The following is a 27,918-nucleotide window of genomic DNA, read 5'->3' as shown; positions in this document are numbered from 1 at the left end:
CCTTAGGCAGACTTTTCCATCCTCCATTACGTGGCATCCAGGCGAAGCTTATTTCCTTCTGTTTCTCCTGAGGCAACGCTATTTCCCCTTAGTCTAATTTCCCAATGTCTCCTGTAACAGCTTCCCTAAATACATTTCCTTTAGCCGCAAGGGCCATTGTTTTTACTGTTTCAAAAGGGTTTGAGAAAAAAATTAGCAACATATAGAAGGGGGGCACAGAACTTGCCAGAGCATGGCAAAAACAGTTGTGGGGTGTTTTTGTTTTTAAAGTGTTAGCATTTGTGCAAATCCCCCTGCAAGAGCGCTCGTGTCCTTTACCCAGCAAAACGCAGCTCTGTGCTGAGGCTGGATTCCTTCTTAGCTAGATGTCCTCCTTCTGTGGACGGGGCTGTGTCCCCTGGCAAAGCATCTCCTGGTTTAGCAGCGCATGTGCTGACAGCAAGGCTCCAGGCAGAGAGCCAGGGCACTTCTGCCTTCGTGACCATGCTCCTCTGTTGTGACTCAAGGCACTGACACTGCCTCTGGGGGTGCTGCATCGTCACAGATCTGGGTACCTTGGGTAGCTCCTGATGCTAAAAGAAAATAAACCTTTTATTTATTTGTAATGCCTGAGAGGACCCTTAGCGTAGTCTGATAGGTCTATTGTTTGCATAATTCACAATCTGCTCACTTTTCTTTTTGACATTGGCAGCCATCACTTCAACAAGAAGCATGTCAGGAGATCCCAGTACTAATATCAGACTGTATTTATACGGAGTTCTTCCTGGTCTCTTCAGAGCCCCTCTCAAATTGCTGTACAGGACAGCCGCTGACTTCCATCTGTGTAGATCCACCATGTGGATTGAATGCAATTCTGAAGACACTTGCCATTATCTGAGGAGGCCTCTGAAGGTCTTTATGGGCGGAACTGGAAAGATGGGAAAGCATAGCAGTCTCGCCATGAGATGGATCAGTGGGAAATCTTCAGTCCTATGAAGTGGTCAGATCACACTCTTAAAAGAGCTCAATGTTGATGGAGTTTAATTCACATCTCTTATCAAATATTGCACACTTGTTGAAGCTTCTAGACAGGATTATGCTTGGGGAAGTGATCAACATCCACTGACTTTCAGAGCAGCTTGCAGATGAGGGCACCAGCCAGACATTGTACATGGTGACATGTAGATGTGTGAGTGAAGGAGAGCGGGCATATGCCAGTGGTAGCTGGAGATGGTGGAGCTGTGTCAGCTGCGTACCCGCCACTGACCGGCCCTCCCACCCCTCCGGGCAGGAGGGACCTCTGCAGCTGAGAGGAAGCTGATAGCAGGAGCTGTGCCACCCTCGAGCATCCATCCCTGCAGAGCACACGAAAGGGCAGCACATGCGTGTGCCGTATGGCAGAAAGCGTCAGAGTCAGGGTACGTTAGACGTGTACGTTAGGCACAGAAATCATGCTTTCTTCAAACAGCTGATTTTAGCATGGGCTAAGACTTGTAAATCATTCCGGAGCTGCCAAGCACTGCGTAAGAATCGAGCGTTGTTGGAGTACTTTTTCTTAGCATTCATTTGTGCTTTCTTGAATCTTTACTATGTCTTGTATCTTCTTTGTCCTTCTTGAAATTTATTTATAGAGAACAAAAATTTATCTGTTGGAGGATTTTTCTCCAGAGGAGTTCATAGTTTAAACCAGAGTGTTAAATGCTGCTTTATGATAAAATGCAGCTCACATTAAATCCATGCGTGACTCATTGCAAAGTGTTTGGCTTTTTTTTTTCCTAAATAAGCTGACTTTTAAACATCATCTTGTATTTCAGAAGAAATCCTTAAGACAAGTTATTGGGGAGGAAAAAGGCAAAGTCTCTAGCAGAAGTGTTGGATTAGACACAGCTACTTCTCGCCCTGTAGAAACCGGACAACCATCTGATGAGTTTCACCTCTCTCCTTCTAAACAATGTTGGGTCAAGGAGGGATCCTCCCAGTATGGAGGCTTTCCAGGGTTCAGCAGCAGTGATGGAGTATTAAGGGAACTGGATGATGGACAATTTGACCAGGAAGATGGAGTCACTCAGGTCACATGTATGTGATAAAGTAAGTAACTGCATCAGATGGACGTGTACATAATTCACACAAATGTTTAAAAAAAAAAATCATACTACTTTAAATGCATTGGTATAATCCTATGACTTTTCCCAGACTCATTTTGTATTTTTGTCTGTTTCTTTGTTGTGTTAATCCTACTGTAGTAATAATACTACTGCAAAATAATTTGGTTTTCTGTCTCTCTTTAATAGAATAACTACATGACTGGGTGCTCTGCTAACTTGTTAATGCTTTTGACAAGCAAGGAAGCAAATGCTGCAAAACAGTGACTGTTTGAATTGTGTAAGAGGGAAAGGAATGAGGATGTTTAGTATTTTCCACAAGCTGGAGGAGTGGTTTTTTGTTTTTTAAAGGGTGTTGTAAATACTGGTGGGGGAAAAAAAAGAAAAATGAACTATCTGGCTGTTAAGCTTTAATGTAATTTTCACTTTACTTGCCTTGCATAAATTCAAAAGCCTAGAGAAATGCAAGTCTTACACTAGAGTGTTAATAATTTAAGCTATGTTCAGACTCAGTATGTACAGAAAACCTCTGGAGGCTGTAGGCAGACACTTGCTCCTGTAATATAACTTCACCTATGCAGGTTTTACCAGGGTTCCTTGTACATCTGAGCCAAGAGCTATCCGAGCATATAGCTTGTATAATGATGTATTCACAATTTACTCATGAGTGGAAATTAAGAACCACTCACAGTCTAAAAGGTAACTTGCAGTCTATGAAAAAGTAGTTTGCGAAACTCGCCAAGAAGCATTGACAGCAAGGTGCACAATGATGCTGGTAATACATAGGAGGAAGAAGTAGGCTAAACTTAATAGGCAATATTAGATGATAGACTATATACAAATACACTGATGTATATATAAAAAATTTCTCAGCTAAATGTATCTCACACTGGGTAAAGTGTATGCAACTGCATCAAATACCAGAAGGAATGTTCAGAGGAAAGGAGGAAGCTGCTGTGCTTCCATCCTCACCGTGGGGAGGAGCTGCTTGCCTTGAGGGAGCTGAACACCGGCAGGGCTCTGTGGGGAGAGGCGTGAACAGGAATTATTTTTATGCTGCTGTCTTGAAATTACACTTTACAGAGAGGAAGCTGAATAAAAGTGCATCTCCAAGAGATACTGTGATTACAACTAAAAATTGCTTTTTTCAGTTAGTTTTAGAAGCAAAAACTGTAAACGCTCATCACGCTTAAGCTAATGGAAAATAATTTGGTCAAAATGAGAAATCAGAACAGAACTGAGCAAATGTATTCACAACACTTGTCTCGATGTTTGCAGTACAGCGCACACATCACCCAGGGATTTTGATACCTGTCTGTGTGTGGTGTACTGCAAACACTGAGAGAAGTGTTGTGAATACATTTAACTACAACACCCCGCTCCCCTGGGGTGGTATCCCACCAGCTGCCATGGGATTCTCCCTGTCCACAGTGGTAGATGCTGGCACTAAACGCAGTGGGCAAATTAATGCAGTGACAGGAACACCAATAATTGACTCCAAACGAGCACCCCGGGAGATGACCAGGACGGTGGAAGTCAGACTGCGATCTCCGTGGCGGGGAGCTGTGCAGAAAGAACACTGGCAGAAGATGCTTATTTCAATAAGCAAAAAGTAACTCATGGAAGAAAAAAGTTACGCTTGCTATCATAAGCGAAAGTAGTACAAAGCCTTAGTGCTATTTCAGTTTATTTTTACAAGGGGGGGGGGGGGGGAACCCTTTCTACTTGCATGATTGTCATTGTGAGAGCGTGAAATGATTATTGCTTTGGAGGTGCTTCCCAATTTCATTGTGAAATTGTTGCAGGCAGGCTTGTTGTTTATTTTTCACTTTGGAAGAACAACTCTAACAACTGTTTGTAGCAGGTTTGGGGTGTTTTAAAAAAAAAAAATCCACAGTCCTGGAGCTGGAGACATTCTTTCAACTTTTTTCCTATTGCACGTTGTTGAAAAGGGCAGCTTCTATTTTCTCACTTGAATTGCTTAAGAAAAATGCCGGCAGCCTGGCAAAATAGTTCTGAATTGTGACTGTTTTAAGAGCCAAATACATGCTAGTAGGGCAGCAGGAGGACTGTGCACACCGCGGGGAGCGATGGGAGCGCAGGAGTACCTGTGATATAGGCACGGTAAGAAATCCATTCTTGCCAAGGCTTCTCCCCCTGCTTTCCCACCAGCATCTCAAGGTCACAGATGTGGGGCACGAACCTTGCCTTCATTCCCTGTCTAGGTGCATCATGTGGAGGAGGATCGCCCCGCTAATGGGGACAGTGCTGGGCTGGGCGTTCCCCGCAGAGTCTGACCCAACCGCTGCTTTCTCCTGCAGCCCACTACTCTGTGAGCAGCGGTCGTGGTCACGCGGTAGCAGGGATCTCCTCCGTGGTACGAAGATGTGGAAAAAAAGTATGAAAATACATGTTACATCTGTCTCTGGCAGAAAGCCAAGTAACTCTAGCATATTAAAAATGGGGTAACAGCTGGCCTTGTGCAACTTGGAATATGTTGCTCTACTTCTAAAAGTATTTTTCACGAGTTGTCTGAAACTCTCGTGTACGTGTGTAATTTTAACTACCGGTGGTTCTCCATACAAGTCAAACCTGTAAAAGCAGCAAAAATTGGTCAAAAAAACTAGGAATACTGAATATTCCAAGTTAAAGCTTTTAAAGCATATCAAAGAAATTACTGAGCTTTTATAAAGCAGTATCCCTGCTTAAGATGATTAACAGTAGCGAAACCTAAAACAAAACTGAACTACAACTATTTATATAACAAGTTACAATGTATAAAGTACTGAACTGAATGCAGTTAATCTTTCTAGAATACATTTATTGGATAAAAAGAATCATTTAAGTGAGAACTTTTCCTATCAGCTGTCAGGAATGCAGAAAATTCAAATAAATTAGTATCTTCTTTTAAAAGAACTTTTCCCCTTACGATTAATGGGATGTACACAAGGGAGATTCTGTTTTGGAACAAGGGTAGAAATTGAGTATGCTCTGGATGTCCACAGGTACGCTCTAGAACATCCCCACTTTTAGCAAGAAAGGCTTTTCTTAAAATGAAATAAAGCCATATTCCTTTTCAGTAGCCCACGGTTTTAACTGTGCTTTAGTCCTTGCCCTTGAATCTTACAGGTGTTGAGTGTGCTGCAAACCTCTGTGAATTTCTTTCTAGTCTCTCTAATTTGGTGTAAATATGCTAAATTGCTTCCTCTGAACCTGCTCAGCAATTCCTATATAGTTAAGGACAGCTGTTTTTATTTTAATGCCGTTTGTCTCACAGTATGTAAAGTTGCCCCTGCTGTAGAAACATTAATCTAGATTGTTTTCCTAGCTCTCTATTGTCTTTCACCTCACAGGGCTACATTCAGGCTCTGTATTGGAAAAAAATAAACAAAATACAATCCTTCACCTGGGAAAAAACAAAGTCAACCTGACAGGAGCCAAGACAGAGATCTGTAAAGTGAGTGGCATGGAGAGGGTAGCAAAGGAATAAATTCTTCAGCATTCTTTTTTTGATACACGAACTCAAGGGAACCATGGAAGTGGTAAGTAGCAGGTTTGAAACAAATCAAGGTATCTGTTCAGCTAACTGTAGAACTCCTTGCTGCAGGATGCCGTGTATAAAACTACATGGATTTAAAAGGTGACTGAAAAATTCCTGAAAGGAAAAAAAAATCGCCCTATTCTCTCTGAAAGTCACGGAACCAGAAAGTGTCGGAGACTGTGACAGCCGGTCTGACTGACGGCATGCTTATCCTGTTCTTCGGATTATTGTAAGCATCGGTGCTTCATCCCTGGTGGGCATGTAGCAGAGAGCGTTCTCCTGCTGCAAGGCCTTCTTTCAAAAATCAGGGAGAGTAAGTTGCTTGCTCAGCCTGTGTGAAGACTGTGCAAGAATTAGCTGACTTCACGTGCTAGTTGATGGACACAGAATAAACCACCCGTCTTCCTAGGGCGTGGATGCTGAAACAGAAGTAACTGAAAATGCTTCTAAAACAAATGATGGAAAATCTTCTTTCTTTGTAGTTAAAAATTCTGAAAGCCAACTATATCTTATTTGGAAAAGTGAAAAGGGGAGGGTGCATTTTGGGTATAGGGGATTCTAATTTAAGCTACTTGTTTCATCACCTGGTCTTACACAAACTAGAGCATTGAGGTATGCCTTTATTAGTGTTGTGACCAGCACTGTCCATTAATTAAACTTAAGTCTGTAAATCAGAAGAGCTGTCAGAGTAATTCTGGCAAGATTTTTTTTGTATGCTCCTATTTTACATATATATATACACACACACACACACGGTTCAGTTTTCATTTTACCAGAATATATTTTACGTACTCATCTTTTTATTGAAAGAATGGCGAATCAAACGTAAAGCATGGATGCATTCTCTGACAGAAAAAGTAAGTACACTTATTTATTCAGTAACAGGGCTTCAACTAGGAGGCTGTGTGTCTGAACTGTAACAGAAAAGTCCCTTACCTGTATGTGACAACAGAAATGCCCTGCAACTATTAAAAAGAACAGGGAGAGAAGGCAACCAATGCTGCTCATGAACCTCTGCAAAAGACTGTTTATGCTTTCAGATTCTGAAATTGTTTGGAGAGGAAATACTTTTCTAGCATTTACAACCAGGGAGAAGCTGTCCACTGTAAAGAAAATTTTGTGCTCATAACTGTCAGAACAGTTTATTTACATACCCGGTCAACTGCAATAAACTGCTGCTTTACTTCTGTGTTTCTGGTCTGTAAAATACTATTTTCTTTCTGTAAACCTAAGATCTTTTCTGTATTTCCGATAGGAAGCTTCTCACCATTAAAAGCACTTACCAAATCAGCTACCAGTTTCTTTATTATGGTTGTCTCACGCTGACATTAAATGGGTTAGATCAATGTATACCCTTCCTCAAGCTAGAATTACCTTTCTGCAGTCTTGTCTGTACATCCATACAGCTCACAAGGCAAGGCTTGTTGGACTCACCGCCATCTATTACAAGCTGATTAGGTTTTCCTTGTTCTTAGTGTATTGATCTGTGGAAGGTAAAAAGTGCTGTCTTGACAATTCCCTATGGCTTAATTTAGAGAATGGCGTTAGTTAGGGTTTAGACTTTTCAAAGCCAAATTCCTGTATCGGAATTTTGACAACTGGTATTGCAATTCAAGAAGCAAACGTTCCTGACTTCAGGTAAGTGTAACTTGAAAGAGACAAAGTGGCTTAGAGGAACTGGTCTGGTGACATGTTCCAATCTGTTTAAGCAGATAAACTGACAACGTCTGAGAGAATTAAAAGCTTACAAGGAAAGTGGCAAAATCGCCATGGCTGACTTGTTGCAAGATATGCTAAGCCAAACATCAGGAAAAACCTCAGTGACTAAGGAAAAAGTCATTTGAAAGTCATCCTTTGCTTACAATATGCCCTTGCATCTGTGACGTGCTGTCATCGTGTGCTTATTTTGGCATCTGAAAGATCCTCTTCTAGATCTCCCTTACTCTTTAATTGTAGAACCATCATTTTCTGATTTGAGATGTGTAAGTTTGAGGTCTGACTTCAAGATGCTAATGAGTATTGTATTTTTCTACTTTTGAAAGAAGAAATACAACTTCACTTCAGCGCGCCTTGTAGCAGAGGTGGGAGAGCACCGAACTTTCTCTTGGAAGCACTCAGTTGCCCGCATTCTTGGACGACATGAAAAATGAGAATCACTTACCAAAATATAGCGGTATGGATAAAGAAACAGTTTAATTTTATCCTTCCTTTTTTTTTTTTTGTTACAATATAATTCAAAGACAGTCTTGATTTCCCTATTATGTAGAGTCTAAATTAAACCTGTTAATATTTATTAGACAAATCAATGGTTTGCTTAGGCTAACTGAAGTTTTATGGTACCATTCAGGCACATGTGTGTACACAGTACTCATGTAAACAATAGCAAGGGAAAATACAAGCAGTGTTTCACTTAAGCCTTATATAAAATCAGCTTAGTATAGCAAGTCAACTTTACAGTGCAAATCTGAATGAGAATAAACAGGATTAAAACTTCCCGAGTTTCGTTTTGAAGTGAAACTCTTAAAGCATAAGAGGAAGAGAAGAGGTTTAAAAATTTAATGCAGTCCTGAGCACCACATCATTTTCTTCAATTTTGTAGAGGAAATGTGATTAGTGACACCAGTTGCATGTTTTTGCCTGTCTCGGTCACCATGGCCAATGTAAGCATGCAGCGTGACTGTACGAAGAACCACACCATGGATGGTCCAACAGCAGACTGTAACAAAACTAAATACATTGTACTACCTCCAGAATACAGTCGTCCTACCTGCAGTACAAACTTCAAGATATCTACCAAAAATGACGTAACCTGGTCTATACAAGGCAAGTTATAGCTAAGTGTATAGACAGTAACTAAAGCTACTTTCACTCGGACAACACCTCATGCAGTTACCCTGCTGACAGTTAAATACAATGATAAATGTGAGACAAAAAGAGCTGCTGAAGAATACAGCTGTTGAAGTACTTAAGCTTAAGTCTCTCTATTTTCTCATTGTTTAAATTCCCTTTACATCCAGGTGGTACAGTTGCTTGAGGTGTGCTTGATTCATATAAAGAAAAATAGAATTTAAGGCATGTTTAGTATATTATGAAAAAAGACTTATTAAAAATAGGTGGACTCCCTTCTTTCCAAGGAAGTACAACTTAGAAAACAAAGCGTAGATTACAGAAACTAGCCGAGTTAGCCCGTTCTGACCTGCTTAAAGAAATAAAAAGAGGGCCCCTGGCAACCTCAGACAGAGACAACCAGCAAACTTCTTAAACAGCTAAGCAAAATTCATTTAACATAAGAACACTGCTAGTGCTTTTAGACCCTGCATTCACATATGCTTAGCAGTATGTCTGCTATATTCATCTCTAAAACATTTAGTTCTATCATTCTAGACATAACACAATTAAGCAGCACTCATGGAAATTGTCAGTTATTGCAAATCTGCAAACACAACTTGAAATAAACATTGGATAGGGAACAGAAGCATGAATCCAAATTTTTCTGTCAAAGAATATAATTCAGGTGAATGAAGAAAAACAAATTAAAGTATGTTGAAAATACGATTAATTCTTGTGAAGAATCACGTTCAGTATTTCAAGTACTTAGAATGTTTTTACTAGGAATACAAGCAAAGACTGTGCTAGTGTGTTATGTAGTGTAACATGAATATTTATGTGAGGTATAATCTGTAAGCAGTTGCCATAAATATGCACAGGTATAAGCCATTGACTTTTCCGCCACAGTTGTTCTTTAGAGAAGTTGTGGACTGGAGAACAGCAGAAGTCTGCCTTAACAGGACAGAACCTGTCCCCTGCTGTGCGCAAACCTCCACTGTTAACAAAAAACGAGTCCAGAAAGTATGTCAGATGTATATCAGGCATATATAGTTCAATAGCATAGTGAAATTATCCTTTTGGTATTACTAATACTATAGATCCTATTAGTATTTGGATATACACACAGAGGAATATGCACATCCAAAAGTAAATCTTTGAAGCCATCTTAAAAAAATAAAAGCTAAATTAGGAATAAGCTACACTGCAAGAAGCTTCCTGCAGAATTATATATTTAAGGTGATAATCTTTGAACTAAGACTTAATATAGCTACTGCATTAAAAAATGGCTTGCTGTGAAATCTTAATCTCACTTTTTTCCCACCCAATCAGACACATCTTCAGGATTGTGATCCAATGATTGTTTAGCAGCAATTTTAGAGAACTGTAAATTCTTTTATTAACAGGCATCATAAACAGATACTACTACTTTTATTTAAAAACCATGAGTGCCACATTGATGAATATACAGCTCATGAATAACTTAAAGTACTTCCCATATTAAAAGGCAATGCACACAGCATACAAAAAGTATACTAAACAAAGCTATGAGGATACGTGATTGAAGTGTCTAAAATGATATATACAGTACATAATTAATGTTTTGTTTATATTCAGTACAGGCTTCTGTACTGCCATTCCCATCATGCCTCACTCTCCCCTGACACTGAATTCTGCACTTCTTCTTCCAAAATTGGTACAATCAGGTTATCCTTGGACATCAGATTATACTTCATCACAAATTTAGTGAACCGGTGACACAAGAAAGTTTCATTCTGGAGATGAAAAAAGGGGAAAAAACAATATACACAGAAGGAATATTTTCAACAATGGAGGAGAACATACTAAAAAACCTCCCGCTTATATGTAATTGCCTCATTAGATTTACAAGTCTTAGAAAGAAGTAGTAATGCTTAAATGGTACATTTATATTACTTTTAAATTTTTCCTTTACTGCTTGCTTATAGTTACTGCAATTAACAAAAAACCCCACTGAAGTTCAGGCTTAAGTCACAGCTCAATTCAACAGCACTTAGACAAGAATATATTCAAATATCACTGTAGTCCCGATCCACTCTCCAAAAGAGAATTTTAAGGTATTGTGAAACTCCTCCTACATACGCTATCCCCAACAGAACGGGACACAACCATTCCATAGCTGTTCCAGCAACCTTAAGTGGGATTTGGCAAAGGTTTCCTTTTACATCCAGCTATACCCCTTATCTCCTTTCTATCTATTAATTTATACTTTTCCATTAAGAAAAGTTGGAAGTTACTGGAGGTGCACGCGCTGCCACCAGTTACTGTTTCTTTGCAGTTTTACAATTACAATTCTTTAACTGTTGGGTAACATATACAAACAGGAAACATACATACATAAGCAGTACTAACTATACCAAGTGCTTGAATACATTCAGGAATCCTTAAAATAAGATGAATTTGAGTTGTTTATACAAAACCTCTCAAATTCTGACCTTTTATCCAAGTCAAGGGAAACCATAACTAGGTAAACTAATTATATAAATCAATTTTCATTTATGTATATGTATGTATAACATAGCATTTCAGTTCTTGTAAAACTGTAATCTACTATAATCAATACTTCACTTGAATGCGGATCTTCTGGTAGGATTAAAAGAAAACATGTAATACAATTACATCACAGCTATAACTTCAGTAAATGCCCTTCTTTCAAGATGTAATTTGAAACGACTTACTTCATATTCATCAAATATCTGCCGGTGATGAAAATAAGCATGTGAAAATATTCTGTAAATCCTTCGGCACACTGATCCTAATTTGGCTACAGAGGATTCCTTTATGCTAACCCTGTAAGCACCAGGAGAAAGGTTAAAACAGGTCTACCGAGATGACTATGAGATATATCTTGATATGAATTCTGATTGTTAAACTAAACTATATAATTGCATATGAAATTTAGACTTAAGTCTTGCAGGTATCTGTGTCTCCAATTGCTTATTTTTGCAAGGAAGATAAAAATGTTGGTGCATACTCCACACTGATTGTCAGTTATTCTGGTAAGGGCTGGATTTCTGGTTTCTAGCATTGATGGGCAAAGGGAAAAAGACTGCCAGTTGCACCTCCTTGCCAATACTGGATTCCTAGAGAAGCACAATTTTGACTTCTCCAGTTAGGTTTCCATGATGCAACGTGTGGGCTGCCCATTCAATACATTCAGTCTCCGTCTTCTGTGGTCACTGATGTCCCACAGTAGATTGGTGGTGGCTTCTGGAGGCTTCCAGGGGCGTAGTGTTTAAGTCCTTTGAGTCACTGCATCTCTCTAAAGGCCATCATCCTGTTATTTAGGTTGGCACTACTCCAGTGGAAGCCCCATAACACCAACAGATATTAGTAAAACGGTTTCCACCTAAAAAGCACCCGGCAGCTCCAGTAAATGGCAAACTATTTGAATAGGTAGGAATTCTTCCTTGGCTTAAAAGTGACAATAGCTCTACCAACAAGTGATACATGCTGCAGGATTTCTGGTATTTTCAGTAGTAGTCCGTGAAAAATGCATTATGCATTTCCACGTGCTTTGTAAGTGTTTAGGTGCCACATCCTCCCTCCCTCTCTCCCTCCTCCCAAAAGAAAGCATTTTTACCTGCTGGGGAAATATTTATTGCTATTCAAAAGACATGCAGCTCCATCAAGTGTGTGTCTGGTGTAGTCTATAGCAGGACACTACAAAAATAGACAGTGAGTGAGCACGTGTATGAGTGCTTGCATGACATTGTCATATAACTTGTTTAAAGAAGAACATTTTAATTATGTTTCCTGATGCTTTTAACTTCACCAGTCATTTTTATTCCCAGAAGTTTCACGTAGCTTCTCTGAAGGTCTAACTACATTTCCTCCTTAAGTGAGCCATTTCTTTTCTCTGTTTCACAACCCATGTAAATTTTTCAAGAAAAAAGTTACTATGGAAATGTGATTATGCACATAAGTAGTGAATTTTATGCATCTCCTTAAGTAAAGCTGTATAATAAGAATACATACTGGATAGTACACTGAAAGGAAGGACGATCGTTACCTCACAGTTCATTTGTTTCCCGCATAGTGAAGTTGCCAGACTCTTTCTTTTACAGCCTAAATTAACACCTTATCAAAAAAAAACCCAACCAAAAAAAACCAAACCCAAACCTGCACCTAAGTATATCAATGCTTTCTACCTTGGCAAAGAAAAACAAAATCATTAGCGTAGCTAAGTGCACAACAAGCCAAGCCCTGGCTCTGCAATCAAGTACATATAGAGGAGAAGGAAGAAAGTAAAGATGAACTGAGACAGGCTGAGAGCAGGAATGTCTGTCCATTTTGCCATTCCCCAGTTTCAGGAAGAAGACTTTTCAGTTACACATTTTTGTCAGCGGTTCAAGGTTGCATCACCCACTATCTGACCACTAGTTGATAGCTATTATTGACATGGAAAACAGTAGATGAATGATGCGTGTTCAGAGATAAAAAGCAGCCTGAAGTTCTCCAGACAAGCTGAATAAAACAGACTTACTGCGTGCCAATATACTGAGTGGTGATGAGGGTTAAAGGAGGGAGTGGGAAAGAAGTTGGCCTTCAGAGCTAAATCAAGGCATCTCAGGAAATTAAAATAAACAAACAAAAAAAGTTCACAGGACAAAAAGTATACGGTTAAGAAGAACAAATACCTTATTCTGGAAGGTGAAATACAAAGATAAATCTGACAGACTGCGCTATCACCATAACCAATAGCAACAGAGAAAGATCTTCTGAAGGCAAGAAAAAAAAAGGATGTATCAAGTGGTTCAATAGGAGATCTGAACAAAGTTTACAGTAATTGGACACTCAGGTAGACAAGCTACTGCCGTGCTGATAACCCACTTGACATAAAGTATTTTTATGACTCCACTACCTTTTAGGAGTAACTTCCCTAAGAATGTGCACATCTGGTCACTTTCAGAGTGTCAGGCTTATATGCCTAGTGCTATAGACCGAGGCCAAAGTTTGAAGAGGACAGCCTATTCTCAGCATGTACTCTTCTTTCAATTGAACAAAGACCTTTTTCCATTGAGTTTCAGGCTGTCTCAAAACAAATTAAGAGAGAAAAGAGGGGAATGTGCAAAGTCTCTAACACTGTGGTAAAAAGCAGCTCCTTCCTATCTCATCCCGTTCGTTTGTAAACCACTACAGAATGGAAAAGAAGGAAACCTCAGGTGATATTCTTAACCCACATAAGCTCTCAGTTTGACTAAGAAGTCAGCTATAATGGTCTCCCCATGAACGTATGAACTGTGAAAGAAAATCCTACATCAATGGGGTCAGTTTTCCAAAATACATCCGTACCTCTTTGGGAGTTTTATGAGCTGCACAAAGAAAAATCCATTGTTCAGTTGCTGTCATCTGAGTACATGTGTCTGGGTGACATTCACTCTGTTAAAACAATTGTTCAGTTATGAAAACCACCCAACAGTGAAAATCAGCTGATCTTCTCAAATCACTTTCTTGCCCCGTCCCCCACCAAAAAGGCTTATTTGCCAGAAGTCTTTAAAACCCTAAAAAACTCTTGCCTCAAACCACTGCTTAAGTCTACGTGTATAAATTTAGAAGACGAAAGCTCTGCAAACTCTGCATCTTACAATACAAAAAAAGTCTCCTCCTTGATACAATACAAAAATACCAAGAAAAGAATTACCTGAAGCTTGACAGCTAGTCCGTTGAGCTCCAGGCAGAATTGTCTAAAAAAATTTGAACACAGCAGCATGAAAATCAACAAATTGTTTTCCCACTAGAAACATCTAATACAAACCAAGGTTATACATTCTGATCTTCACAGATCTCTTAACGTTTCTGGAAATGATTCTTGTAAAGTGGAAAAAATGTATCAGAACATGAAAAAAATCGTACTTCGAGAATACCACCAAATAATTTCAGCTGATGTCACACCTAAAAGGCAATAGGCTAGGAATTAACACACTATAAAAGGACTACAAGTTGACAGAAACAGAATTCACACCAGCATATTTTTTTTACTCAGCAAAACAATTATATTTTTTAATTCTTACCTGACAGTAGAGGCTGAGCTTAACAAATAATTTAGTGGAAGTGTTTAAGATACCAACTTTGTTATGGAAGAAAGTGCTATTTCACAAATACAGATTAAAAAAAAAAAAACAACACTTCAAGAAAAAATAATTTCTTAAGAGTCTAAGTTTTAAATTCATATAGCTGGATCATTCCATCCTTCTATGATATACTTCCTCCAGACCAATTAAGTGGCTAAAGTCCCACCACAGATCCTCAACAGAGTGGGACTCCTAGAAATACTGCTTTCACTAGAATGAACCTGAAAGTGCATTCTTTAAATTCACCCCTCCATCCTACAAGAAAAATCTCAATAACATTTCCAAAAGTTACAAGTATTCAGTGACAAGTCACTTCTACGAATCTACAGTGATTTTCAGTGTATGTGAAAGGACGGAGGAAATTGTTAAGATGTGTCTTTTGCAATTGTACGTACACACTTTTTCCTCTTTTGAGGATTCCCCACATCTATTCGAAACATTCCAGACCAGAGGAGAGAAAAAGAAAATGGGAGGCAAAAAGTCAGTATATATAAATCTAGGAGTAGCTTAGAACTATTCTTACTCTTGAAAGTATATCTGATAAAGTTAGAAGACACACTTATAAGAAAAAAAATCAGGACACAAGGATACTAAAGTAATGCCAGGAAAAAAGGATTAATACATATGTATTAACAGGGTGTAAACCTAGACTACAACTGAAAAATACTTTCAGGCACAAACTACCTAGGCTGAACATATTTTTTATACTGCATAAAACAAACTGAGAGAAGGGCAAAAAGTTTTGAGTTTCATTACAACTAGAAGAAGAACTGTAAGACATAGGTACTCTTGCTTTCCCAGCTAAAGCCTGTTTTCCTGCAAGTTCCAGAAAAAGCACTGGGAGCATCTGGAAATCACATTTCCAATTAGTGGAGATGAAGAACTGATGATACTAGGAGAAAGTGCTATGAAAATTCATGACTATGTTTTCATATTCAAAACGTGCTAGTACAACTTTTGAAGTGAGGTACCAACATTTCCTTAAAAAACATCAAAAACACTAGATCAGAGCGCATCATAAATCTTTAGAAAGAACAAGGAATTCAGAAAACAATACCAAAGTATAAATATATTTAATAGTAGAAATATCAAGTTTCATTTAAGTTACTTTTGATCTGTCCTATTCAAAAAGACTCACTACCACTATCAATGAACAAAACTCAGAATCTGGACACTACGTTGACAAAAGATGGATTCTTACCTTAAATGTTCATACTTCCATACACCTTCATCCTGGCCTTCAGGAGGTTCAAGGATCTTATCAATGTTGGAACAGTCTGCCCTTATGTTTTGCTGAATATACTAGGAGAGGAGGAAAAAAATAAATCTAGATCTTGTAATTACAATAAGACGGTATATTTAGGACATTACATCTTTGAGGGACTGACTGACTTTTTCTCTTTACTTAAGAAGTGATTGATGGACTAAAAAGTTAAAGACTAGATGAGCAGGGTAAGAAAATTGGTATAAAAAATGCCAGATCTGAAAAATGCCTTTCCTCAATTAGAAAAGGTAAAAGAATGGGTAAATTTTACAGCTTTTTTAAAACATCCTTCTCAAAAGAAAAGAACCCCGCAGGAACCCCACCATTTTCTTAAATCTGATTCATTTAAACCAGACACGGGAATTCTAGTTATTCCTGCATACACAATTAATAATTTCAATTTTTTTAATATACTTTGGGTGCTTATGAAATTCATTTCTGTGCAGCAACAGTCTAAGCAGATAAATAGCATGCCCTGTTCCCTGTTTTTTTACCAAAATACTAAACTTGGGAAACAGAACTTATTAACAACATTTCACATAAGTAAGAATACCTGCTGAACAGCTAATGTACTATCCATTTCTTCAAAGGATTCATCAGGCCAATTGTAGAAATCCTGTTAAAAAAAAAGTTTAAACCAATTTAACAGAAATAGAAGGGGAGGAAGAAAAGCGCATAACCTACAATAAGCTTGAACATGCAGGAAAATAGATATAGAGGTAGTTTATACAATTCCAGGAAGCTACATCTTAACAGAAGCAGCACACAATCTTGGCAAGAACAGGGTAAAACGGGACTTAAGCTCCTAATGTCACTATAGTAGAACATCTCGAAATGAAAGTTCTATGGGACTCGGCATACTATAAACACCATCTCTTCCCCACATCTTGTTGTAACACCTATATAGCCTGTATTTTTTAAATGAAATATTTGCATACGGTGCCCATTTTACATGTTAGACCATGTAAGAATGGGGAAGAAAAGAGGTCTGTAAAGAGTAGCATTATACAATTATTATTAAAGTAAAAATCCCAGTATATTCTTGTAATAACACACCACTGAAAACATCTTCTCTAAACCGAGATAATATAACGCAGTGTTGGCCTAATTTGGTACTACATTCTCTTGGTATGGTCAGTATGCTGCATAACTGGATGGTTATCAGTTCTGCTAACCCACGGTGTTTAGTGTTGTTAATTACAAAACCCTCCTGAAGTTTCACCTCAGATCCAGCTGTACTGCAGTGTTATGCAGCAATTCACATCTGGTGCAACTATGATAGTCCCAGACATAGGCATTTTCTTACTTTGCATTTTTCACATCTAAAATTTAGTGCTACTCCCTCTTATTATCCAGAGATACTGCACATCAGCCTCCCATAGCCATCCTAGTAGACACAATGACTCAACGAAAATGTTCCAACTGTAAAGCTTAGCAATCTGTTCTTGAGAGAATACAGGCATCTCTAGAGAAAGGAGTTAATATCCCATGTTGACATATCATTAAGTAATTGTATCTACATACTGAATAGCTACACCACAGTGTCATCCCAAATTAAAACTTAAATACAGCCACAAAAAAAAAAAAGATTGCATCACCATACACAAAATTCTTCAACCTACATGAATTTTACAATATACTTTATAATATTTGACCAAATCTAGGTCTATGTCCAGCTTACTGTTTTTCAGAATACCCCAAATGTATCAAACAGAAGGCACACAACATTCCGTTTCCTTCATAGATTAAACTTCTATGGAATGAACTGATTTACAGGGTTGTGTAATAATTTTACCTCTGTACATTATGACAAAGAATAGGAAGAGAAAAAAGATGCGTTTTCCTACAACATCGTGTCATATACTGCTCCGTTTCTGACCAGGAGCTCTCCTCACAAAAGCAGAGTGAAAAAGTCGTGCATAAAGGCCTCACAGAAGATTACATCTCTGAAATAATCTAAAAAACGTAGCTTACATGTTTGAGATATACCTTTTCAAGATGACCTTGAAAGCCCAGAAATAAATCAATTTCATTTCGATTAAGAGAAGCGATTGGACAACAGCCCGGGTTCACTGTGAGAGGAGCGCAGGTTACGTAAGGGAAGGATGACTTATCCCTCCAGACGAACAGGCCAGGTATCGCCTATCTGACGATGCAGAACTCCCAACCGAGGTCTACGCGTATGATCACACAGTGATCTCACTCAGCTGATTATGTATTTAGTATTTTAATAGCAACAACAGTAATACATTGACACGTATTAGCAAAACAGCCCTGTGCCCGAAGAAGGCCTAAGCTCTAGGAAGCAGCACTTTGCCTCAGCTAATACCCAATTATTTCACAAGTGCTCGCCAACGCTATCGATATTCCCGGCACTGGGAGGGCACAGCCGGTAACAGCCGTCACGTTCCGGGACGCAGCTCGACCCCAGCAGCGAACTGGACGCGACACGACTTGCGCTCCCGAACCGGAGCCTGGAAACCCCGAGGAAGCACGGCGCTCGCCCCGCCGGAAAGACGAGGGGCAGCCGGTGCCGCAACGACCTTTTTCCCTGGGCCCGGCAGACAAGTGTCCCGTGGGGAAGGCAGTCGCCACGGCCCCCCGGTCCGCGCCCCGCTCCCCCGCGGCCGGGTCTCGCCCAGGCCGCGGCCCGGCTGCGAGGAACAAAGCGATCCCACGGAGCGGGGCGCGGGGCCCGCCGCCGCAGCCTGCCTGCCTGCCTGCCTGCCCGCCCGCCCGCCGACCCCGGCGGGCAGCGCTGGGCCCCGGTAGGCCCGGCGAGGCCCGCGGCGACGCCCCGACGGCCAGCCGGGCCCGGCGCCTCGGCGGCGGCGCTGCCCGTCCCCGCGCGCGACCCGGCCGCGGGCCGCGCGGCGGCGGCGCCTCACCTGGGCCTTGGTGCCCGGCCTGTTCCGCCTCAGCACTGCCGTCCCCTCCGCCATGACCATAGTGACAGCGGCGCCAGGACCCGGATGCGGCAGCGCCGGGCGGGGCGGCGGGCGAGGGGGAGGAACGGGCGCTGCGGCTGCCGCGGCCGCCGGCGGAGGGAGGCAGGGGCGGAACAGCCACGGGCGAGCAACGGCCGCTGCGCGGCGGGGAGCGGGAACAGCCGCGGGGCGGGGCGCAGGGGTGGCGCTTCTCGCGAGAGGAGCCGGGAGGCGGTGAGCAGCACCTCACGCCCCCGGCGCGGGGAGGCGGCCCTGAGGGGCGGTGGGAGACGAGGCGAGGCGGCCCCGGCCCCTTCCCTCCTCCCCGTCGCCGCCACGGTACGTGCTGCTCCTTCTCCTGGCCGCGGGGGTGCGCGTAAGAGCCGTTCCCCGCGCGGGGCTGGGGGCCCGGGGAAGCCGCAGCCGCTTGCCTGGCGGCTCGGGCCTCTCTGTGGGACAGTGCCGTGTGGGCACCCGCGGATTGCGTGGGGAGCGTCTTCGAAAGCAGAGCTTTCCTGTGAGCCTTATATTCGTGAGGGACAACACCTCACACACACACACACACGGGAGATGGGGACGGTTTTAATCGTCCCGGCCACTTTCCGTCCAGGTCGCTCGGTGCCTGCCCGAGGATGCGTGAGCTGCACGGTGAGGCCGGTTTCACGATGACAGGGCTGTAGCGGTGAGCAGAGTTGTTGGTTTTGTGAGACGAAGTCTCCAGAGATTAACGAGATGACTGGTTGTTGAGAAAATGTATCCTTCAGATTTCATCCCGTTTCGTCAGTATCCCTCTGTCAGGATCTGACTGTGCATGCTCTCCCGCAAGGTCAGTCCTCACTTGCTCTATACAAGTCTCTGTACAACACAACTGGGTCTATGAAATTTTGTACAACACAAACCATAAGGGTGTGAATTTAAAAAAAAGTGTTGCATGTCCTATATTAAAGATATATAATTGTTAATGGTAAAAATAATTAATTAAAAAAAACCCAGCAACAGCGATTTGGGGCAAAATACTTCAAACAAAGTAGGTACGAAGCCTTCCTAGGTCTTCAAAGGCAGGATTGACAGACTTGTGAGTTGGGTGTACAGAGGTCACAGACTGCTGGGCTAATGGAAAACAGAGTTAGCTTGGGTTTCAAGGTTTACTAAGTCGGGTGTTACACATGTTGACTATATTTGGGAAGAAAACATAAAAAAGGCACTGTTAGCTTATAGTTGGCTGATAAATAGGTCCCTGTTACAAACAGGTAGACATTTTGGAAGACTAAAGTGGCTCTCATTATTTCTGTAGGATAAGTGAGAAGAAAATTATTTGGAAGCTGCTCTGTTTTTAGGAAATAGACAGTAGAAAAGAGTACAGAATGGGTAAGTAAGGGTGAATTGCTTCTGTCTGTGAGCAAGAATGATGAAGCAACAAGGTAGAGACGAGATACCTCCCCTTACACAATCAATAAATAAATGGTTGCAGTTGTGTGTTGTCTCCTGAAAAGTGGAGAATGCTGGTACCTGATGCTGCCCCTACTTCCACTGCATTACAGAGTGAATGCTAGGTGTGGTTTCCCCCCCTCGCTCAGTTCATTTGCTCTAAATAACATGTGCTTCCCCATGTTAAAACCTCTTCCTCCTACCCAATGACAGAGTATGTATGTGAAACGTTTCTGGATTGAAAACATTGAAAAAAATCTCTAATTAGGTTTTCCCATCAGAAAGCAAAGTGCATTTTGAATAGTTGTTTTGCTTGGGCAATGCCATGACCAGGATCCTGCCTTGTTCTGGAGGCCAGGCTAGACCTGAAAGCTGGACAATGTGCAAGCGATGAGAAATAGGTAATAGGGTCACCCCCTGCCCGGGGTGTATGCACCCAGCTAATCAGCAGTTTATAGTGACAGCAAGGGCGGCTCCGTTTACGTTACACTGTAACACAGAGGTGGCATTCCTAACTTTAGGCACCAGAGTTCAGTTTGCCTTAGTTACTTTTTTACTCCTGGTCAGCATTCCTGCCCCAGAGGTGTTAGCTATTCGAGGCACATGGTGAAACTCAGCGTTTCCTAGCAGTTTGTGTGAGAAACCATGAAAAGGTTAATAACATTGGGAGAAATTAGTGCATTGTAATGAAGGGTACAAATGTCCTATACCTCATTAGATTAGCTGTAATCCAACATTAATTTTTTATGAGATTGATATTATAATTAGCCAGTCCCAAAATAAAAGCAATTCTAGCTGTTTAAATCCCTTAAAGTTCAGCAGCTCGTTTGGCTTTGGTTTTGGTTTGTTTTTTTTTCTATCATCATTTTCAAGGTTTAACTGATATCTAAAGCACAGAAGAGTTGGGTATTTGACATTTCCATTTGTCCCTGACTTTTATTTCATGGACATCTTGCTTCTAAAATGCCAATAAATCTGGCTGTGAAGAAATACCTCTCAGAGAGAAATACGTATCTGTTAGTTCAATCTGCAACTGGCTCACGGTTTTGCAGGAGGAACGAAATCTGCAGTGTTTCTCAATGAGGATGTTAAAAGTCTGTAGGTCTCTTGTGTTGCCCCTTGATAATTAACCCTGTATTCCTGGAAGCTGCTCATTATTTTTTGTTTTATTGGATTTCAAGTTGTTTTTAAACAGAATCTGATCAACAGTAATTTAACTTTTTGGTTTTCACCTGGTCTTCATTGCCTCATGATCTTCAAGAGTGAAAAATTGAATATTTGAATATTTGGCCAAAATCTTACTGACTATTCCTGTGCTGTTAGGGACCTGGCCTTCCTTTCTTCTCTACTAGCATGTAAGTTTCATCCTTTTCTTACTATGGCAGGATAGCATAACCAGGACGATAAAGGTTTTCTGAAAACAGCATAGTTGCTGCTAATGGAAGCTGTTCTGAAATGTTAAGAAAGTAGCAAAAGTAGATGGAGTCCACTTTGTTTCCTTATGATTCAGACAGCCTGAGGAAAGGCTGGGAAAGACTGTATCCCCAAAAAAAGCAGGTAGGGCAATATGTAACATTTTTGCCAAAATTGGAGCTTTGAAAGAACCTAGAAAACCCTGGAATAAAGAAGTCTGAATTCATACAGGAACGACACAGCAAAGAAAGAGCATTTGTGATTGATTCTGTCCTCCCCTATAGCACCTGGGGGGTTATAGATTTGGCATGCAGTCATGGACTAAAAAGCAGTAACAGCAGATGGATCACCTTGGCTGTGTAATAGTTACTTTGTCCTTGCTTGCAGTGATAGCCTCGTGGTGCAAGAATAAAACATTCTGTCAAGCCATCAGATGCTCAAGCGTGTCCTCCGTTTGATTAGGCCTAGGAATGCTTTTTTGTTTTCCCACATCCATAAATTACTTATTCCCATGAAAGTTTTTGTGAAACTGTGACTTTTGTTTTAAATCAGTTATGTAAACACTAGTAGATACAGCCATGCTAAATATTTTACTAAATAAGCATGATATCAAGCTGCTGAAAATCTGCTGGGGCTGAAAGCATGGGTTGGAGGTAGGGTCGGGGGGAAGAGAGACTTGCATGGTGCGCGCTTGGCAACACTGCAGTGCGAGTTCAGCGTAACCCTGCTGGGGAGTGGGCTGGTCCAGTGGTGCTGCCTTGGCCGAGGAGTACGGCACTTGGGGGTGAAGGTAAGCAGTGCAGGTAGTAAGAGGGTATGTGCTACCTCTGGGTCACCTGCCCTCCGATTGCACCCCCCCAGATTGTAGTTGCTCCTCGTAAACAAGAGCTGTAAACATTGTGAAATTGTTTGCTGTGAGTGAGGACCCTACATAAAGTGCGTCTCTAAAAGATACTATTGAAAGACATGCTGAAATTTCTCTCTTGGGAGTTGCTTCCAACTGCATCCTTTTCTCATTGAGATGTCATCTAGGTTCCCTAAGGTAAGTAAGTAGTTTGTAAATATGTTAAATACCTTCCCTTCTTTGATATGTGACTACGCCAGAATAGCTACCTTATCATGGAAGATAAAGGCACGCTTGCTCTAGTGGAAGATAATGCTTCTCAATGAGTTTGTGTTTCATTACACAATAAATTGTCTTTTAAGATACTTGTAGTGTGATAAAGTTCAATGTGCAAGGGAGCTAGCTGAAAGTCCCCTTCATCACTGCATCTGTGCGATAACCATTTTAAACTCATCTCCCAGTTTCACACAAGTTTAGGGAAAACAACATATTACTACAATTGAATTGTTGTCTCAGAGAGGTTAGTTCATTACACAGTTGAGACTCGGTTTCACTGAGCAACAGCAGGAACTGAAACAGAAGCAGAATAGTTTTAGACGTTTATTGTAAAGACCTTTACAATCTCAGTACAGAGATAAGGATATAAAATGATGTTGTTTGGAATAATTAAGGCTGGTTGGTGGTCATCTGAATTTCACTGTTCAATGGAACTCAAGCAAAAGCAACTGATTTCTGACTGTACATATTTTTATTTGTGTTCCATCATTACAGTGAGATCACAAGTTATTATTTCAGAGACTCCGTGCCTGCTTATTATAAAACAAAGGACATTATTTACATGATGAAAGAAAAATTTCAGCATTTTAGTGGAATGGATGACTGATACCGCAACAAGTTTAGTCCACGTATTTCCCCAGAATGTCACCATCTCTAAACAAGTAGTAGTCCTGCAAAGAAAAGAAACATTAGTACCTGTCATATCAGTTGTTTTGCAAATACTGCCTTGTTCTGAAGTCAAGGCTACCATAGTCACGAAGTACAAAATCAAAAGCGAGCTAACCAACACTAGCCCTACCTCTTGACTTCTTGAAAAGATTTTTTTGTTGTTGTTCATAAGTTACTCTTTGGGAAAGCTACCAAGTTACTATTTTTAGTAGTAGGAAGTGCAAGAACCATTGCAAGAGAATTCTGCAAGCTTTCCCTGTCAAAAGCAAGGATAGCCCCAGTAATTTTGAAGCCTTTTAGGGTTCCCTCTACTATATGCTTGGCATATGGAGCCACTTCATCCACCCAGGAAAGGTCAGGCCAGAGGTTTCCTTGATTACTTCCTTTTAAGCAGGGGTGGAAGCAGCAAGTACCCCAGGTACCAGAAGCTGGCTGGATTCAGCTGCTGCCGCTAGAATACCAACAACTGCATTTCTTGAATGCTGCTAACCCAATGAAGTAACTACAGTATTTATCACTGGCAGTATGACATTTTGGGAACCAGCTTAATTTGCATTCACAAAGTTGGGAGACCTACCTTATCTTCTAGTACAATCTTAGTACCACCATATTCTGGTAGCAAAACCTTTTCACCAACTTTTACACTCACTGGCTGAATCTCACCGTTCTGAAAGAAAAAAGAAATCCTTAGTTTTCCACAATATAGACAGAGGTAATAGAATTCCTCCAAACTACAATGATCCATCCACATATAAAACATTCAGGAAATCACAACAACTCTGTATTTTCATTGTACAGTGAAACTAGAATATACAGGTTTACTAGGAAGAAAAGCACACCACTCAATTCTCAAGCATGGGAGTCCTGCAATATTTAGGCAGTAGAACTGCAGTGATTTTCTGAATATAATTAATTTTCATTTAGTTTTCAGTGTAAATACAACTGTGACGTCTTTGCTTGACATACTGAATAGGACTTCACTTAAAGAAAAAACCACCCAAGAAACCTGAGAAACTAAGTGACAGACCATGAAACCCCCTTCTCAAATGAAGGGGGAAAGTCCATTTCCATATTCTATAGCCAACGCTAATTTCTCCACGTGCCCGTTAAAAGTACCTTCCCATCTCTTACTTGTCACTGTTGCTGGCAAATCAGTTGTTGAGAAACACCTGATAAAGTTTAATTATATTAGCTTTAAAAATCAGATACTGACACAAAACAGCGTGATATGTATGGAGATACTCATGGCAAAGAAAAAGTCCGAGTCAACATGCCCAAGTTGAAATTTAACCTGTTTTCCATTATTGCTGCTAACTGAACACTACTTTGGTGGGGAAAAAAACCCTTCTGATGCTGAAGCCCATAGCTATTGGCATTTTTGTTAAGTGAAAACTGTTTTTGTTTATGATCCCAAACACGTATTCAACATGCAAAATTAACAAAAATTTTTTTAACACTTATTTCTTTTGATTCCCGATTTTCTTTTGTCCAGTAAGCCTAATCCTTATGGACAATGATATTTTGCGCAGCACAAGACAGCAAATGCCACATTCTGGGATTCCACCCTGCTCACAAGTCACAGAAATTCGGGCATGTAATCATTTTAACAAAGGCGGCTGCCGGTCCTTCAAGGTTTTGGCTGAGAAGTGATGAAACAAGATACCCTGCAAAACACTGTTTACGTATTTAAAACTAAAAAAAAAAAAAAAAACAACAAAAAAACCCCAAAAAACCCCACCACAAAAAACAAAACCAAAAAACAACCAAAACCACAAAAAAAAGCAAAAAAATAAAAGAAACAACCCACCAAACCCCACACCACTACTGTGTAAAGCAGCTTAAATATAAATAAATAATACTGATTTTAAAAGGCAAGTATTTTCCACTTTACAAATGATGAAAGGAATGCTAGAATTCAAGGCCAGAGCCAGTCAGGAGAACTTGAGATTTCCACCTCCTTTGAGCCTGTACTTCCAACTTCAGTCATCGCCGTCATCCTTTTTTGTGAGCTATCACTACATTTACACTGCAACCATCCCTTTCTTATGATAATATTCCAGCTACCACCACACCATTACTAATTTTACCCAAATGTAATGCTTCAGGATATTTACCTTTCCTCTGCCTCCTGATCCAACTGCTACTACTGTCGCCTGTAGCACTTTCCCTTGAGCTTTTTCTGGAATCATGATGCCTCCTTTGGTTACTGTCTCAGCCGCACATCGTTCAACCAGAACACGATCAAAGAGGGGAAGAAATTTCCTAAATGCTTTTCCTGCCTGTGGAAATAATTGTACATCGTAACAAGAGGAACATTACAATGAAACTGCAATTTAAATGAGTTTAAAAAAAAAGTGATTTCTCTTTTGAGATAAATTAATAGTTTAAGAAAACTGCTGAGCATTTACTTTTAATAGTAGCAAACATATGCCATCTTTGATTGCATCAGAAATTGCTAAAGACACAAGCAGATGGTGGGTAATCCTAACAGTTCAGCCATAGGAAGATGTACTCCAGCTGGGGGGATAAACCACCACCAGATGGAGCAGCCTCCTCCTCTGGCTGAAAAGCTCCGCAGGCTTTTAATCCCAAACCCTTAGTTACTCTAGCTTGGGGAGCATGATTATTGATTATATGTAATATATTCATTCAGTTCACAACCAGATTTAATGATGATTCAGGACCTCTTGGGACAGTTGCATTTTTATTCGTGGAGTGTTTTATAGTAAAGCAGCGAAAGTCTAGCCAGGTACCTCACATCAGTCTTTTTCAGGTACTCAAACCTTAGCATTTCACATGATGACATACAGCCTCCAAAGTCTGAAGCAAAAAGTGCTGTTACTTGTACTGACTTCTATAAACAGACTGCAACTTCACAAGAAACTTTAGGTTTAAGCCCCTAAAAATAGGAAGGTAGGCATACTTCTACCTTGACTGCTTTAATACCTGCCTTTGCTCAAGCAGAGTTAGGGTTGGGGGTTTTGTTGGTGGGTTTTTTTGGTTGGGTTTTGTTCCGTCCCCCGTCCCCCCCCCCAACTACTTACTGCTACTTGGCTGCATTTCAGAAACAGCAGTCTAACTCCCATGTACTAGATATATGCAAGCACCGAACCCCAACAAGCAGGGGTCAGGAAGAAGGAACTTGCTTTGATTTAGAAGGAAAGGTATGGCAACTTGCCAAGTCACATGGAGATAGTGCACCACTGGACAGGTACCCAGAGCCCTCGCTCATAGAAACAACTAGAAACAAGGGCCTGGCACCCACACGCCCTTTACTGATAGTCATCACTATACATACATTTTAAAATTGGGAGAAAACAAAGTTACGGGCAGAGCACGAACAAAAGACAGTACGTGAAAGATGTGTGTCCCCCCCAACTAATGCTACCACCACAATGATGAAAAACAGCAAAGGGAGAAGGCTGCCAACTGTGATCATTTTCATTCTGTGAAGATAACATCTCTGATCCTCCCTTTCTAGAGGTGTTCTGTGTTTGATAGAAATAAGCGGCCGGACTTAAGACCACGAGCATTTTACACTGAGTTTTAAGAAATGCTAATTCCTCACGTTAGTAGGATCATAAGAATAAAGTATCGCTGCAACAATAAGGGCAGCTCTGCCCTTACCCAATGCTCCTTCAAGGTCAGATCTCTATAAAAAAGTTTATAAAACCTAGAGAACGAGCGATCAAGAACGCAGCATGAAAGGCTTCATTTTTATCCCCGAGCTCCGCAGGGCCGCACCGCAGCCCTGCCCAGCGCACTTACTGCTAACGGGATCCTCCCGCTGCCGCAGGCGGGGAGGAACGCGTCGCTGAGGTGCCTGGGAAGCCAAAGGCAGCCCCTACGAACATCCCCGCCGCGCCCCGGCCCGCAGCCTCCGCGCTTGCCGGCGTCACCGCGTTTCTATCCCAAGGACTGCGTGACCTTGCGGCGCTACCAGACCGCTGCGGACATCCCCCCAGGGAGCGGCTCGCTGCTAACGCCCGGCGGGGCCGGCGAGCGCCGCGCCTCGCGGAGCCGCTGCACCCGCAGGCGAGGGCCCGTCACCTCCCTCCCTCGGCTCAGCCCGGCCCCACGGCACGACAGGGACCGCCGCTGCCGGCCTCCGGCAGGCGGAAGGAACACCCACGCGCGGCGGCGTGGCCGCGGGCTGCTCAGGGACCCCCGCGGCGACCCGCCCGGGGCGGGCAAGCGAGCCCGCCACCAGGCCCTACCCCCTAGCGCCGCTGTGGCACGCTCAGCGGAGCCGCGCCCGAGGCCGGCGGCGAAGGGAGAGGCGCGGGCGGCGGGCACTCACCATGACGGCTCCTGCGCTCCCCGCCACCGAGTGACCGGGCCGCCGCAGGCACACGTGAGAAAGGTCACGGCCTGCGCATGCGCGCCCGGCGCCCCGCCCCGGGGCGGAGCCCGCTCCCCCGCCCCGGCCCCGGTCAGTTTTAATTCCGCCGCTTATTTTTCGCCCCCGGGGCTACGCTCCGTTTCCGGAGGCCGCTGACACCCCGGCGGCGCCGCGAACCGCGCTGCCTAGCGCCC

At 41.7% G+C, this 27,918-nt stretch overlaps 3 protein-coding genes across 6 annotated transcripts in view; 1 reads left to right on the top strand and 2 right to left on the bottom strand.

Annotated features, from left to right (window-relative positions):
• The window catches only part of RFTN2 (raftlin family member 2), a 35,267-nt gene extending 31,480 nt beyond the window's left edge, over positions 1-3,787 (top strand). For 3 of the 4 annotated variants that reach the window (XM_076342299.1, XM_076342298.1, XM_076342297.1), the window contains one exon: positions 1,794-3,787. In XM_076342299.1, coding sequence (XP_076198414.1) covers positions 1,794-2,063 — 270 coding nt within the window. In that variant the 3' untranslated portion in view covers positions 2,064-3,787. The remainder of the gene's footprint in view (positions 1-1,793) is intronic. The other variant, XM_076342300.1, reaches the window with a different exon arrangement.
• A 2,595-nt stretch (positions 3,788-6,382) lies between these two features.
• On the bottom strand, positions 6,383-18,846 carry MOB4 (MOB family member 4, phocein). Its single transcript, XM_076342302.1, has 8 exons — positions 18,714-18,846; positions 16,379-16,441; positions 15,763-15,863; positions 14,132-14,174; positions 13,783-13,869; positions 12,071-12,150; positions 11,166-11,277; positions 6,383-10,223 (listed from the first exon to the last, which is right to left on the bottom strand). Exons 1-8 carry the CDS (start codon positions 18,771-18,773, stop codon positions 10,092-10,094), a joined length of 678 nt encoding a protein of 225 aa, XP_076198417.1. The 5' UTR covers positions 18,774-18,846; the 3' UTR covers positions 6,383-10,091.
• Positions 18,847-23,024: 4,178 nt separating this feature from the next.
• Positions 23,025-27,773, bottom strand: HSPE1 (heat shock protein family E (Hsp10) member 1). The gene is made up of 4 exons (XM_076342303.1): positions 27,683-27,773; positions 25,497-25,661; positions 23,960-24,049; positions 23,025-23,384 (listed from the first exon to the last, which is right to left on the bottom strand). The coding sequence occupies exons 1-4, from the start codon at positions 27,683-27,685 to the stop codon at positions 23,334-23,336; spliced, it is 309 nt and encodes a 102-aa protein (XP_076198418.1). The 5' UTR covers positions 27,686-27,773; the 3' UTR covers positions 23,025-23,333.
• Between the last annotated feature and the right edge of the window lie 145 nt (positions 27,774-27,918).

This window comes from Aptenodytes patagonicus, chromosome 6, assembly GCF_965638725.1.
Source record: "Aptenodytes patagonicus chromosome 6, bAptPat1.pri.cur, whole genome shotgun sequence".
Classification (NCBI taxonomy): Eukaryota; Metazoa; Chordata; class Aves; order Sphenisciformes; family Spheniscidae; genus Aptenodytes; species Aptenodytes patagonicus.
This window is presented reverse-complemented; position numbering and strand designations above follow the sequence as displayed.